Below are 15255 nucleotides of genomic sequence, written 5' to 3'. Positions count from 1 at the left end.
AGATCGTTTCATTCCTGACTGATTTACTTGGTTGAGGACGTATAACTCTGTAGAAAAGTTGTATTTCAAGAGGTTTTTAAAAAACCTCTCATTTTTACTTTTGAAGTTTCACGAGAGCTTTGTGTTAATATAAAGAACACTAATATAACCTGGGTTAAAAGCTGTGTTGAAAATAAAAGAATACATTTAGTAGAGGCATGTATTACAAATAGCATCTAGCCACACAGGAAGGTTACGACTTAATATCTGAAATTCTGTTGCTCATTAGTTGCAGGGTGAGAATGGAATACATTTCTAAAGGGCAAGGTCAATATTACATTATCCTGGAAATGTCTTTGTTGAATAAATGTGTAAATACTTCAAATAAGTATTGTGAGAATATATTTCTATTGGGGACATATCTATAGGATGAATGATTCTTCTTGTAATTGCAGGAGCACATGTCATGTTACATGTCATTCCCGATTACCGATTTCATTTGAAATGGTCTGGAAATAAATACCAATTACTAGTAATGTAAGACTATTTACCTTGGAGTCAGATGTCTGACAGGCAGACCAAATGGATTTGGTCATTTTCAAAGCATTATTTTCTAAAGCAGCATGCTGTTTTAAAGTAACACTGAATTTTCAGAGTGGTATATCTGGATTTGTTTGCAGCGAGTATGGACAAACACCCCTATGAGCACGCACTCTCTGATGTTTTTCCATCCTTTAACAATACAAAGGAAAGAAAATCGTATCCAGGACCTACCAACAGGACAGCTTGGCATTACCCATCCTTGTTAAAGTCGTTAGGACGAGGGAAATCAAGAACCAAATATGAAGTATAGTGTCAGTGTAACTGAGGGGTGTTGCCTCACTGGGAGATGCAGTTGCATCATGGGAACGTGGTGTGACTTAATTTCATCATTATAAACATCACAGTGGGTATGGTTGATTCATTTGAAACCCTTGTCCACTTCGCTATGGCTGCACAGCTGAGTTAACATGGGTAGATCTTGACTCCACGCTTTTAGGATTTCTTATTTTTGTGGTTTTATTTGGGAAAAACTCTAAAGAAAAAAAACTGTGTTAGGATGACTTTAGTTGAAGTCAAACTTTTGTAAAGCTACAGCTTGATTTAATGTACGATGAATTTTTTTTTGACCTTCTAAATCAGAGCGCTCTGTAAATTTTGCCTTGAAGGGGGATGCGGGGGTGGGAGTGTATGAATCCTAGTTTTTCCAGTGTTGATTGTCTGCATGTGTTTTAAATTATGGCCCAACTCAGAGTCAAGGACAACTCAGTTATATGGGAAAAAATGTTAGGACTCTCCTTGTTTAATAACTACCATGAATGCAACAACTAATAACCATCTAATATTTGAGTTGTAAATGGAGACACAGACCATCAGAAAAGAAAGCAGAGTTGAAATTGTGTGAAGGAACTGGAGTAGGTAACAAACTTGGCTTTTGATAATTTTTTCTGCTACACTCAATACTGTTGACAAGCCTGCCGAAATTTTAAATAACACAGACTATGGGTATGTAGCATCTGAAATTCATAGTAAAGAGATTCATCTGATAATAATATCAAGATTTAAGTTTCCACAAGACCAGTAAAAAGGATTAAGTATGGAAGGAATTAGGTCTTAGCTGCAAGTTAAAATTCACAAAGTTGACCTTTAGAGGTTGTTTGCTTTTTTGTTGCTGTTAGTTTTTTGTTTTTTCTGTCAAAGTACCACAACATCTCATTTTTAGGGTATGACAACTAGAACCTTTTCCACTTGTGATGGGTTCTCTGGAGAGAATGGTGAATATGGAAGAGCCTGGGAAATTAGTGGCTCAAATCGGCTGGCGACGAGTTCATTTAGGTGATTCACACAGAGTTTTCTGCTCTCCTTCCAGGTATCAGTGGTCCTGGGGGAAGGGCGAGGTGTAAACCAGGACCTTAGGTGTCGGTGTAATGAGAAACATCATCGTCTGGGTGGGCGGAGTTCCCCCTTCCCAGGCCGAGCCTCCCAGGCTCTTACTGAGGAGGCGCTTCCTCCACTCTCCACGGCCCCGGAGGGGGCTCTACCTTCCCAATAAAGCTGGGGCGATCTGGGAAATTGGAAGTGAGGGTGACTACAACACCACCTCCCCCGCCAGACGGAACAAACCCCTCTTTTCCGCCAACGAGTTGGCACAGTTATCACCCCTGGGAGATCCGGAAAGAGAGCAGGAAAGTAGCGTCGGGTTGAGCCCCTCTAGCCCAAGGGGTGCGGGAGAAAGTAGACGCGCGATATTCCGGGCGCTGCACGCAGAAAGCGCCCGGGCGGCCACAGGTGCCCAGGGAGGCGAGCAGAAGGCCGGGGGCCCGGGTGCGGGCCGGGGGCGCGGGAGGGCGGCGCCAACGCGGGTGCGCCCGGGAGCCGCCGCCGCCGCCGCCGCCGCCGCCGCGCTCACCTGCCCGGGGGGGCGGGGCGGGGCGGGGCGCGGCGCGGCGCTGGGGCGCCCCCGCCTCGCGCCGCCCGCCTCCCGCCCGGGGAGGAAGCGGAGGGGCGCGGTGTAAACAGAGCGGCGGCCGTGATGTCAGCCGGTCACATGGAGCCTCTTATGGCTCGGGATGGCTCTCGGCGGACGGGCAGCTGCGGCAGCTGCTGCTGTGGCTCAGGCGGCGGCGGCGCGGCGGCGGCGGCAGAGGGGGCTCCGGGGTCGGACCATCCGCTCTCCCTGCGCTCTCCGCACCGCGGCTTAAATGATGTATTTTGTGATCGCAGCGATGAAAGGTGAGCCCGGGCGCCCCGCCAGGGCCGGGTGGGCTGGCTGCTCCGGGGGGCGGGGAGGCGGGCGGGCGGGCGGGCGGGCAGGGGGAGGGGTGGGCGCGCCTGCCCGAGCGCACGTACTGCCCGGGGCTGGGCGCTGGAGCCCCGCCAGGGCTTTTTGGGCCCCTGCAGGGCGCCCCCTGAGCCCGGCCGCGGGATCTGCCTGCCTCCTGTCGGGGGCAAAGGCGCAGGGGCTGGACCCCCCCCTCTTCTGTCCCCTCCGGCTCCTGTCAGTCGCCCGGGTCCGCCTGGCACCCGGCGGGGCTCCCGGAAGAAAGTTTGCTGGGAGTCGCCGCGCTTTTGGCAGGGAGGGGAGGGTCTGAGGAGCTCGGAGGAAGCCAAGGGGCGCCCGCGACGGGTCCCCAGGGCCCGAACCCCGGACAGCTCCGGCCTACGTAGGGAAGGCGCCGCGGCCGGGCCGGGCCGAGCGTGCGCCCGGGCGCGGTGTCATCCCTGGGGACTGGTCAGCGCCCCGGGCCTTGCGCCCTTCCCCTCCCCCGCCCCCTCCGCCGCCCGGCGGCCCCGAGCGCCCGGGCGGCTGCTTGCAGGGGTAGTGCGGCCGGTCCGCGCTGCGTGCCCGCCGCGGCCGCTTCCGAAAGCGCGCAGGCCCGAGCGAGACGGGCTTCTGGAGCGTGCCAAGACTCCCTGGCGGCAGCCGCAGCGCACCCTCACTTGATACTTTGCGTTGTGGATGGATGTGGGGAGGCAACTCCTCCCCCCACCCCCCCACAGGATTCGCGGGCAGTGGTGGAGGTGAGACGGCGGCGAGGGCCGACGGGCGCGGGTTAGTCGCGGCCAAACCTCCTCGCCCGGCCTTCCGCCCTAATCCGAAGTCCTTTGCCGGGCTGGTGGCGGGATGGCAGCGGGGACTGGTTGCAGAGAGGACTGGCTTCAGGTCCTCTCAGGTGAGGAGGAAAGAAACCGTGGGAAGTCAGGGAAATTTCTAATGGGAAAGCCAAAGTTTGGAGGTGCGCAGCAACTCGCCTGCGCGGTCCGGACAAGCCGAGACACGCAAACAGCCCGAGAGAAAACTCAGCCCGCAGCCCTCCGCCGGCTTGTGCGCCAGCAGGTTCTTCGGGGCCGATAATCTGCCCGCAGACCCGGCCGCTGTGAGTGGGGATTTAGAGCCCCATCTGTTTGCGGCGGACAGGGCTCCCCTCATACGCAGCAGTTTTGCAGACGCAGACTGTACTGCGGGTTCTGCCCATCCGTGCGGGCGCGGGGCGCTCGTTAAACGTTTGCTAAGGTTGAGGTTTTGTTGCAATCCTAGACGAAGGACACCAGTTCGGTATCTGCACTGGGTTTACTTTCGGATCACCGAGCTTTGCCTTTCTTCACTAGAGATTGGGTGGCATCTCTTTTATTAATTATTAACAGGCCGAAACGTACTGGACGCTAAGATGAGCAGCTTGAGACGAAATCTTTCTATACGACGTGCCCAGAACAATTTTTTTGTCTTTTCCCCGGTGGCTTGCGGGAAATGAAATTTAATCATTTTTAGAATATGCAACAGATAAAGGAAAGGGTAGGAGACCTCCACTTTCTTAAGCACTTAACTTTTTTTTTTCTTCCCACAATGATTTGAAGATTTTCTTACCGACTTCTTATGTAGACGAAACGTATGCTCCTCCCCTCCCCCTCAAAAAAACTTTTATGCTATTTCCAGCGGTTCATTAATCCTGTAAGAGTAAAACGATTCAGATAGCCTTTGTAGTTAAGACATTTTCCGTTGTTTTCTTTAAGGCGTGAAATAGATTTGGGGAGGTGTCAAGGTTAGTCCTTATCTATTTTATTTAGTATGATTGGTGTCGATTGGGGAAGGGTGAGAAGCTGATACTATTTCCCCTAATGAACAGTAACCACCGAACAATAAGGAAAGTGCGTTTGAATATTTTAACTTAATTTTGATGTTTCTGAGTACATAGGCTTTTGCTTTTGTAGTTCTAGCACAAAATGAAGTTCCATACTATCCCTTAGTGATATAATCATGGGAATCACACCACCACCATATCCCCCAAAAGCTCTAGCCCACACATTTGTCTTGGAGTGACCTCTGGCTGCCAGAAGATAATAGATGCATAGTATTGTGCTTTGCGAAAAGTAGCTCAGATGTACTGGCAATTCAGTTTTTCTATAAGCTCAGCTGCGGGGGGGGGGGGGGGGGCGGGGAGGGGGGGAGGTGTAGAAATAAAATGCATCTAGACAATTAGAATATTTCATTCCCAATATCATAATATCCTGTGTCTTAATGGGATTATCTTGCTTTGGAGCATATTTAAACTGAAGGAAAATAGTTTGTGGGAAAATAAGGAATGCTGTAAATGTTTCCGTATCAGATTTAAGGGGAAAAAAACTGGCCCGGAGTCATATTAAATACTTCCCTACTGCCTCTCAGTTTTAATAGTTAAATTGGTCCCATATGTAAGAGAGTTTGTGTAATTAGGTTTTTTATACAAAACAGAAACACTCTTTACAATATAGTTTTTTGGTATGTGTATGCATGTGGCCGGGGGAGGAGAGAACAAGCCACCATAAAAGAGAAACGTTCTCTTTGTTGGCTGATTTACTGATGTTTTTAAAACATCATTAAAGCAGGCCTTTTGAACTCGCCAAAGAAGAAAATCCTTCCTCTGCGTTAGTTGTCAAATAAGTTTAGGCTTAAAGTGGGCTCATGCTTAGAAGTAATAAATCTTCATTTGAGCAACTCGAGTCTCATCCTTCAGTTTTGTTTTTGTTTAATTAACAACAGAATTCCAGTACCATTTGGATTGCTTCTTGAGCAAATGGAGAGAGCCAGAGATAACATTTATAATCAGGGGAGCACTTGTTCCACTCATCATAAAAGTGCTTTGGCCAAATGTCAGGCAGCAGCCAGTGCTGAAGGGAAATGCGAGCACTTCATCAGTTTTAGTAGATTATACCACCTGTGCTTCCTAGGAGCGGAGCACTCAGCCTGTGTACATGTAAATGGAGTTAAGGGAGTGAAGGGAGGCTTAAGGGGAATGTCTGTCCCGTCATAGATTCTTCCCTCAGCACAATCCATGTGCAAACACAAGGCATGTTACCGCCTTGAAAATACTGTATATGTGGGTGATAAGGGGTATTTCCAACTCTAGTAAATGTGATTTTATAGTTTTAAAGAATTTGGCCTTTGTCTTTCGCAAATGAAATTTGAATTTTATCCCTCGTCTTATTTTAAGTACTGTGTCAGTGGTATCCCTTAGCTGGGATTTTTGTTCCATTTTCATGACCTTTGATGGGTAGGATTGGGAGAGGGTGATGGCTGGATCTTGGAAAGAGAAAACTCAAATGGCTATTTCAGCCCCCAGAGTGCTTAGCAGGCAAGGAGAGGTCAGTTCTTTTAAAGAAAAAGGATCTCTGAGTCCATTTGTCCACTGGGCGAGGAGGGAGCTCGGACCTTCTGTGAAGTAGAGAATATTTTAGAAGCACCATTTTCGTGAGTAGTCTCTTGATTTTACATATTTCAATCACATCACTTTCAATTTATCATACTCAAGTAAACCACTTTGCCCTCGATTTGAATTGAGTACCATATAATTTCTTTAATGCTGCCCAGTTATAAAATAAGACAATTTCTAAACAGACTTAGTCCTTTAAATATATATATGATTTAAATATTAGGGTTGTTTTTTTTTTTTTTTTTTTTACTATCTAGTAGATACATTAGTAAATATATTAATAGTTCTTCCTAGACTCCTTTTTCTCCCAACCTTTCCCTCCCAGCCAAGTGAATCACAATAAAATGGATGAGGTCAGCAAGTAGATAATTGCAAAGCATCAGCAGTAGCACCTAGCTACTTCGTAATTTGCTCTGGGGCACCTAAGAAAATAATATTCACAAATGACCATTTACTGGGAGAAAAAGTTACTGGATGGTTAGATACATAGATAGATAGCTAGATCTGCAGAGGTAGAGTTGAGTTTTCTTAAAATTTTCTCAGCTTATTTTAGTGATCAATAAACCCCTTGTGTTGAACAAATCTATGAATACTTTGTCATAGAAATTTTCTGCATGGATTCTAAGTATTAACAGTGTTTATTAATAAGAAATCAAACCTGCCTTAACCTATGTATTTCATATTTATTAATTTTAAGAAACCATAATTAGATGCTCAGAGTTAGCATTTATGTTTCTCTGCTTTAAAAATAATAATAATTTGGAGGGGTCCACCAGTGACAACACAGGTGTGAATTCACATTTGGTATTATCTCCAAGACCACATATTGACCCTTTGAGGAATGATTTACTTGTTCTCTCTCCCTCCTCTAGCTCCTCCACTGACGATACCTCCCTTCCACACCAGCCCTTGAGTCATGGCCTTAGAGATTTGCAATCAGAGATTTTTGTATCTGTCAGTATTGTCTGTGACATGATGGATCATGGGTTTTCTGTTTCTTGTCAGAGCGTTATATCCAGAAATAAGAGGTCTAAGTAGACAGATACTAGCATATATTAGCCAACAGGCAAAACGCAAGAAAGCAGTTGAAATCTTTTGTTTCTGGATTTTCTAAGTGGCATTTGTTAGCCCTCATCATAATATAGGGAAGAAATATGATGACTTTAAAATCTTTGTATAAAAATTAATGTCAAACCTATTCCCCAGGTTTGCCAGCGATTTCATTTTTTGCTTTTGATTTCATTGCCTCTGAAATTTACTAAGCATTTCATAAACAAATAGCAGTTTGATGTTAATCTATATTTGTTTTTTGCTTTATGGTTTGCAGCCATTCTTGTCTCATTTAATCCTCCCTGGGAAGTCACTGACACTGTCGTGGTTTCAAGTCAAAGAAACTGAGGCTCACAGAGGTTATATGTTGGTTAGCCAAGCTTGACAAGTGAAGCGAGGACTAGAGCCCTAATTTCTACTGTCTTCACGCTGCCTCCCCTGGAGGAAGCTGTGAAAGTGTCCTGGATATAACTTTGTCTCTAGTTAGTGGAAATTATAACTCTGGCGTTTATAAGGGAAAAAAATAGATTCAATTATGTAATGCTTTGCTGAGCCTAATATCTTTAAATTACTATTTAATAAAATCAATTTGATACAAATAGGGTTATTCTTATTTGCTTACCATTAGCTCTGTTCATCCACGATTTTCATTAAGTCTGCTTGTTGTAAGAGGATCTGAGTGAAATGTAAGCACTACTTTCCTAAAGAATATGGAATACTATGAAATGCAGCTAACCTGTGTAACCTAACTCCATTATGAGAGAATCGAGCTGGACATTTATCTATATGGTCCACTTAGCTTTAGGCAAAGGGAGCATTCACAAACGCATCTTCTAAATTTCATCTCCCTTTATGGAGTAGAAAACTCATGAATCCTTGGGCTTGTGAGTGCTGTCCTGGTTGTTTCCATGACAGCTAACGGGCATGATCATGGGCGTATTCTTGAGAAATCTGTTGTCTTTTAGAAAATCAGAGTCAAAGTTTCCAAGTAGATAGATCTGCAAAAGCTCATTTCTCACTTGATGGGGGTTTATTTCTCTGGCAACTGGATTGAGTGGTCTTTGCCTGAAAGCAAATAAGCATCATTTCATAGAGTCTCAGGGAGAGCAGAAACCTAAAATGTCATTCAGATACACACCCTCTTGGCATTTGGTTCCTCTCCACAGCGTTCCTGGCAAATTGTCTGGTTATGCTTGAACACCTCCTATGATGGGGAGCTCACTATCGTTAGAGGAAGCTTATTCCATCTTGAATAAGAAAATTCTTTTTATTTCAAGCATAAGTCTCTCTTTTGTACTTTTAATCCCTTCATTCTGATCCTTTCTTTTGGGGCTGTGTACAATACATTTAATCCATCTTTCATATGAAAGATTGAAAGATTGTCAGTTATTTGAAGACTAAGTATGAAACATACACACACACACACACACACACACACACACACACACACACACACACACACACACACACACACACACACACACACACACACACACACACACCCTCCCTCCCTCCCTCCCTCCCTCAATCTTTGCTGTGCCTCTCCACTGCATTCTGTTCACAGTCAGCCTTCTAGCAACCTTGGTCATTTTTTTCCTCAAACACATCTCAGTTTGACTAGAACCTCTTGAATTTTTGTACTACAACCCGAGTCCTAGTTGTGCTTTGATTGACTCAGCACTTAACCCATCAGGTAGTAAAGAGAAAAGAGTTTAAATTTTGTTTTTAATTTTTTAAGATTCATAAGCTAGGCTGTATCTTTTGAACGTCATGACTAGCCTTTGTGCTACCGTTGTAATTTGTGAAAGTGGACCTTTGACCTACTTAGAAATACTCTTGGATGAACTGAAGTTGATCTTAAATATCCAAGAAAATCAAAGATATTGAAAAAATAATTAAAGGAACATTAGAAGCATTTCTGAGGTGCGTTTCGCCAAAGTAGTGTGTCAGAGCTGAAATAAGGCTGCCCTCTAGTGGTTACTTTCTCATGGAATGCTAAAAGCGGTAACAGTGCCAATGAATTTCCCATCAGGCTAGTGGAGAAGGTCAAAGGTTGAAGTTATTTTCTCGATTGCTGTGGGACTTTATACATCAGATTCAAAAGTGTAATTTATTGTTTTGCATGGTTATTAGAAATGCGTCTGTGGGAGAGATAATGAATGTTAAAAGTTTGCTTGGAAGGAAGGGAATTTTTTTTTAAACTTAAAGTTGATTTATAAAATTCTGTCTGGCTCCATATTAAAGTTAAATATTTAAGTGAGATTTGGTTTGTGAGTAAACAGTTATGACCTTTGTGGTAATCCTTGGTTTTTTTTGTTGTTGTTGTTTGGTTGTTTGTTTTTAGAATTTCAACCTCAATTCTATTCCCATACCCTCGAATATTTTTTAAAAAGAGATTGTCAGTCATTTTGATCAGAGAAATCCAGCATTTTCCCTTTTTAAATCTAAAGCTTTTTTTTTTTTTTCAAAAAAGGGAAACATTTAGAAAGAAGTAAACTATTGTAGATCTTTTTGGCAATAAAGCAATTTTTCAATGGATGCAAAACTATTAACCCGCTGGTTTCTGAAGACTTAGGGGTAGAGCATTTTGTTCACTTAAGTATATACGATTTGCCAAAGAAATTGAGTATATGTTACACAGGTTTTTAGAACGTTATATCATTTATGCTTTAAAACAGTGCACAAAGCAGATAAGCATTCGTTTGTGTAATTTTTAGGATAATAGATAATACAAGTGAAATGTGTGCTTAGATTTCAGTGGTGTATCGAGTGTGAAACAATTATGAAACAATCTGGTTTCTGTATTGGAATCAAAGAAATTATTATTGACCTTCCTATTTCCTTAAATATCTTTTGTTACTGATGCTACGGGGAGAGATGAGAATTCAAGTTTACGTGAATTTTGCGTTGCTCAAGTAGTCGAGGCTTCTGAGCTGAGCTAGAATAACCAGGGTGATCTTAATGACAGATAATCACCAGGATTTTAAAGGACGACAGTGCTTACTTGTTCCTACCGGAAAGATTAAATTGCATCTTTACATGAAAAAAGAAGGGAATAAAAAAAAAGCCAGGAAAACCTGCTGTTTAAACCTTTTCATCATAGAAATAAGGTAGTGGTTCAGAAGTGAAGACTTGTGGTTAAGTTTCAGATCAGTTATTGAAGCAAACCGTTTTTCAAACTGCGCCACCCAGAAGTGTGATTCTTTCACCACATGAGAAATACTCTCTTTTTCACAGAATGTTATTTTCATTTTGCAGTCGTTGGGTTTTTTTCTTCTTTTCTTTATCTCATGTCAAATCTTCGGTAGAACCCTGGATATAAATAACGAAATAAAGTTGTTTCAGCAAATACTTATTAAGTGCCTATTGTGTGCTGCGTTGTTTAGGCGCCACCTGTGTGCTTTTATAATAGAACAAGGACACCTTCCTCCCTATCGTGTATCTTAAGCCATGAATCAGCGTTTAAAGACATGCACTGAGAAATTGCCTGCCACGCTTAACTAGAGAAAGCTGCTTTAAGACTTTTGAGCTTATAGGTTTGTAGTTTCTATGAAGTCCGTGCCATTTAAAACAAAGATTTTGCAACACGCAATGAAACATTAATGTAATTGGATAAAGTTAATCCTTCTATTTATGTGTGAACATGATTCCCTTCCAAATAAGCCATAAGTTAGCTCTAAAATCCTGCCTAAGCAGTGGCTCTGAAACTTTGGAGAGCAACCCATAACCCGAAGAGTTACAAAGGCAGATTTCTGGGTCCCACCCAGGGAGACCCTGTCAGCCTGTCAGATTCTGTCAGCCTGGTCTTCCCAACCCAGGAAGGTGAGTATTTAAAAGGTGTCTCAGGTGTTGCCAGTTCAGATGGTCCTCCTCACTCCCTCTGTGAAACCTCGCCCTTGCCTGTCAGAGCTCAGATGGGCAGCAGAATCCTCCAACCCTTCATTGGTTCCCAAATATCATTGATCTTCACGGTTAGCTGAGCAGCATTTAAAAAAAATAAGGGTCCGGTCTCTTATCCCCACCTATATGGATCCTGATTCCGATGGTCTGGGGAGAGGCCAAGGAATTTGAATTTGTGAAAGCTCCCCTTGGTGACTGAGGATCTGACAGGTTTGGGAACTACTGCTCGGGTCTAACCCTCTCCTCTTACTAGTGAGGAAAGGATGCTCAGAATGTCAGTGATGTTGAATAAGCATAAACTTTCCTTTGAGGCCACTGAAATCTCCTTTCAGAGTGGGCGAGGTGCACACCGTGAGCAGTTTCTGCCACTGTGTGGATGTTATTAACACATTTGAGATATTCTTCTGATTATTTCTGGCCTTTCTATCAACCAGTGTGTAGGAAAAAAGTGGGCAGGCTCCCAGTCTGTTACCCCAAATGATCCAAACAGGAGAGGCCCCTGTGATACTTTCCCAACCCTGTATTCCTTTTCTGCATAAACCTTTCCTGGGAGCTCTGGCCTTCTAGCCCTCAGTGAGCCCCGGGGCTGGGTCTTGCCACCATTGTGACCACTCAGTGGGGCAGGCTGAGGATTGTGCCTCAAAAGTCAAGGCCAACTCCAGTGGCAACAGTGATGCCTTTTCTATGTTGCTTTTTTTTCAGCAACAAAGTACAGGTTTTAGAGCCCTGCAAGTTGTGAATGCTTCCTATTTATAAGGTGGTGTTTCTGAGGCCCTAAGCACCTGGCGTGTTATCTGCCCCCTTCCAGGCACTGGAATGGCGAAGTTTGAATGACACAGACACCACACTGCCTTTGTGCAACTTAGATTCTAGTCTGGTGACACAGAAAAGTGGAACTACTCTGGCTGATGTGGAGGAAGGCCGACCCCCTTCTGCACCAACTGCAGCCCCTCCTTCTTTGGAAAATGGCGGTGCCATAGCCCATCGTGTGGCATATGTGATGTTGCCATGGGGGCAACAGCAAACACAGCAGGCTTCACCTCTGGTCTCTTCGAGTGTATGTTCTCATGGGAAGAGGTAGATAATACCTAAGTAAACATATAAATGAACTAGATAAATACAGATAGTGACAACAGCTCGGCCAACATAGAAATTGTAATGGCTTAGAATTGCTTATGGCCTCAGGGATGAACAGCAGGGAATGAAATCCAAGAATTTTTTCTAACCAGTGATGAATGTTCCGCCGTAGACCCAAGAGGGAGTTTAGAGGTCATCTGGTCTCTTAGTTCTCAGCCTTGTCTGCCCACTAGACTGTCTAGAGAGCTTTTTGAAACACACCAGCCCAGGCTCCACTCCTGGAGGCTCTGATTTTATTGGTCTGAGGTGGGTCTCAAGTATTGATAATTTGTTAAAGCTGTCCAGATGATTCTGGTCGAGAAACCTCTGAGGTCCAACACCCTTATTTGACATGCGAGTCATCCGTCCCCAGTGCAGGGCAGTAGTGTTGGATGGTGGAAACCCCCCCATGCAGGGTGGGAGAAGACATGGGTTCTCCTGCCAGGTCAGGCTACCTCAATTGCTCACTTTCCCCATTTGTAAAATTAGGGAAAATTGATAGCCATCAAGAGCTTTTCCAGCTCTCTCATTGTGTGAAAATGTTTCTCTTAAAACAGAAGGAAAGGTCTGGTTTCTCATCCAAGACTGGGAGGAAGAAAACAAATGCACTCTAGTTTCCTTATTCCTTGTCTCAACCCCTAATTGCTAGAGGTGCCTTCATCAGCTGATTAGTTCCTTTGGGGAGTGAAAATTTAAGGTAGAAAGAGGTAATTACTTTCTGCCAATTATTTAAATAAATTTAAGAATAAGCAAGCTTTCATTAATATTTATGCCCTGACTTAGTTCTGGTAAATTAGTCATACCTTATTTATCAAATTCTAACCCAAAGCCTTTTTTTTTTTTTTTTTTTTTTTGGTGATTAATGCATTGACTTTATTTTTTTTTTATTTTTTTACCAAAGCCTTTTTTGATGGTTGAGTTAAAACCGAGGAGGGTCAGGGTAGGGAGTTTGCTTAAAAATGGAAGCCCTGGAATAGTCTTAACCATCACACACCACAGTATTTTTATTCCTTACCAAATATTCCAGGCCAGAAACCCAAAGACATTGAGCCTCTCCCAATATATTGTTTGCAGTTTTTTAACAAGCAGAAACAGTGTATCTCCTGTGTTGCCAGCTTAATAAAAGAAAACTACAAAACTAAGTTCTGTCATGAAAAATATCATTGTACTTCCTCATCTGTGACCCTGTATCTCTAAGAACTTGGGTTTCGTTGAAACATTTATTCAGAAAGATACCAGTTCATTATAAACCAGGATGGTGTGATGTAAGCACCTTAACTTTATTTCCTTTTTGTGTGGAATCTCCCAGTGGGGTTTGATGATATTCGGCAGTTGCACAAATGATAAAGGAGTTTGAAAAGTAAATCTGATGGGAGCCGGTAAATGAAATTAGAGCCGTGTCTTTTTCAACAGAGATTTTTTGAGGATGAGCACATTGCCTGTTTTGCATGTATATATTTAAGAAATTGGACACATGTTGATATACATCCATATGTTCTCCTTAGACAGAAAATTATAGAAAGCCATCTTCCTGTAACTTAAGTTACATCCACAATAGCAAGCACCTTCTGAAAATGATACCGTTTGACAAAATAATTGGCAGAAATCTATTTCAAAAGCAATGTTTCTATCACAGGCATAATCATGTAGAACAGAAGTGTTTTGTTTCCCCCACTGCAGAGAAACAAAGTCATTTAATATGAGTCAAGACGTCCCAAAGTTTTGGCAGACTTTCTAAGCCCCCTGTTGCTGTTGCATTCAGAATCCCTTTTAAAGTGGCTTGGAAGTTTCTGTGTGATTTCAATGGCTGCTTAGGGGAAATATTGGCTAAACTCCTCATTTCGACTGTTAAGATGGCTTGAGTGTTTTCAGAATGTTTTCATTTGCTAGAAATATGTTTTGCGCTCAGGCTTCTCTTGTTGCAGAAGGTTGGTTACCAGCCATCTGATGACGCCTCAGGGTGTTTACAGAAGATGTGGGTGCTGTAGTTATATTTGAGCACAGCCCTCCTCCAACGAAGAGTGTGGTAGTCAGCAGAAATGCGAAAACATGTACTTAAGGATTGATGCTTGTAAAAAGACGTGCCGTAAAGAAAAATGGTTGTTCAGATGTACGACATGACTGACAGCTCTCCTTGTAGGCATGCTAGTAACAATAAAGTCTAGAAGTTCAACATCAAAGCGATCACAGCTTACTCCACCAGTGACTTACACATCAAAGAGGGAGCGCAAAGACAAAGGAAGTGCACTGAGGTATGTTTCTGCCTCAGAGCCAGATGCTCAGGGGGGGCTCCCAGAGCTCCCTTCTTGAATGCAAAGTGATTCTTTTGCAGATCAGCGCCTTCATTTCATAAATGACCAGGAATATAAAAGGAGGGCAAATGAGCTCTATAATTGCTCCCCATCACTCTAAGTTTGGTTAGGAGAGACTCATCGCAGGAGAGATTGGTCTCTGGTTTCCTTAAGAAGCGAATTGTGTACCGGTGTGGGCAGCTCTAACTTCACCTAATAGGGTCCAGGGAGTTATTCACAAAATAAGAGAGTACAAATTGGATACATTTCAAGTTGGTTGTTTTGAATTATGCTTGACATAAAACTGGACCTAAGTTTCTGGAGTTGTCCCCACCGGCACCCCCCGCCTCCACCTTGCTTTAAAATTTTTTAACATTCGCCTTGTGGGTGGATTTTTTGCTGAATCAGGTGTGCGTTACCTAACAGGTGTGTGTGATAATGAAATTTAGACCTGTTAAACCGGCTCTTAATTAATCGCCAGATCGGTGCCTCAGTTCTATCAAGCAAATGGTGTGTACTCCAGAATGCTAAAGGTAGAACGGGAAGAAGAGTCTGGATTTGACTCCCCCCCCCCCCCCACCACCACTTCTTGTTATTAAATTGAAAATAAAATTAACCATGCAAGCATTATGGGTGGTTTGAAATAATGTGCTTGTTTTTTTTTTTTTTGCTTGCCTTTGACATTTGAAGTT

At 43.5% G+C, this 15255-nt stretch overlaps 1 protein-coding gene across 1 annotated transcript in view; it reads left to right on the top strand.

Moving 5' to 3' along the window:
* Window positions 1-2622: 2622 nt before the first annotated feature.
* Window positions 2623-15255, top strand: part of RORA (RAR related orphan receptor A) — a 96693-nt gene continuing 84060 nt past the window's right edge. Inside the window, exon 1 of the mRNA XM_068552834.1 lies at window positions 2623-2751. Coding sequence (XP_068408935.1) covers window positions 2721-2751 — 31 coding nt within the window. The 5' untranslated portion in view covers window positions 2623-2720. The remainder of the gene's footprint in view (window positions 2752-15255) is intronic.

Source organism: Eschrichtius robustus, chromosome 1 (genome assembly GCF_028021215.1).
Source record: "Eschrichtius robustus isolate mEscRob2 chromosome 1, mEscRob2.pri, whole genome shotgun sequence".
NCBI classification, from domain to species: Eukaryota; Metazoa; Chordata; class Mammalia; order Artiodactyla; family Eschrichtiidae; genus Eschrichtius; species Eschrichtius robustus.
The sequence above is the reverse complement of the archived record's forward strand: the minus strand, read 5'-3'. Positions and strand labels throughout refer to the sequence as shown.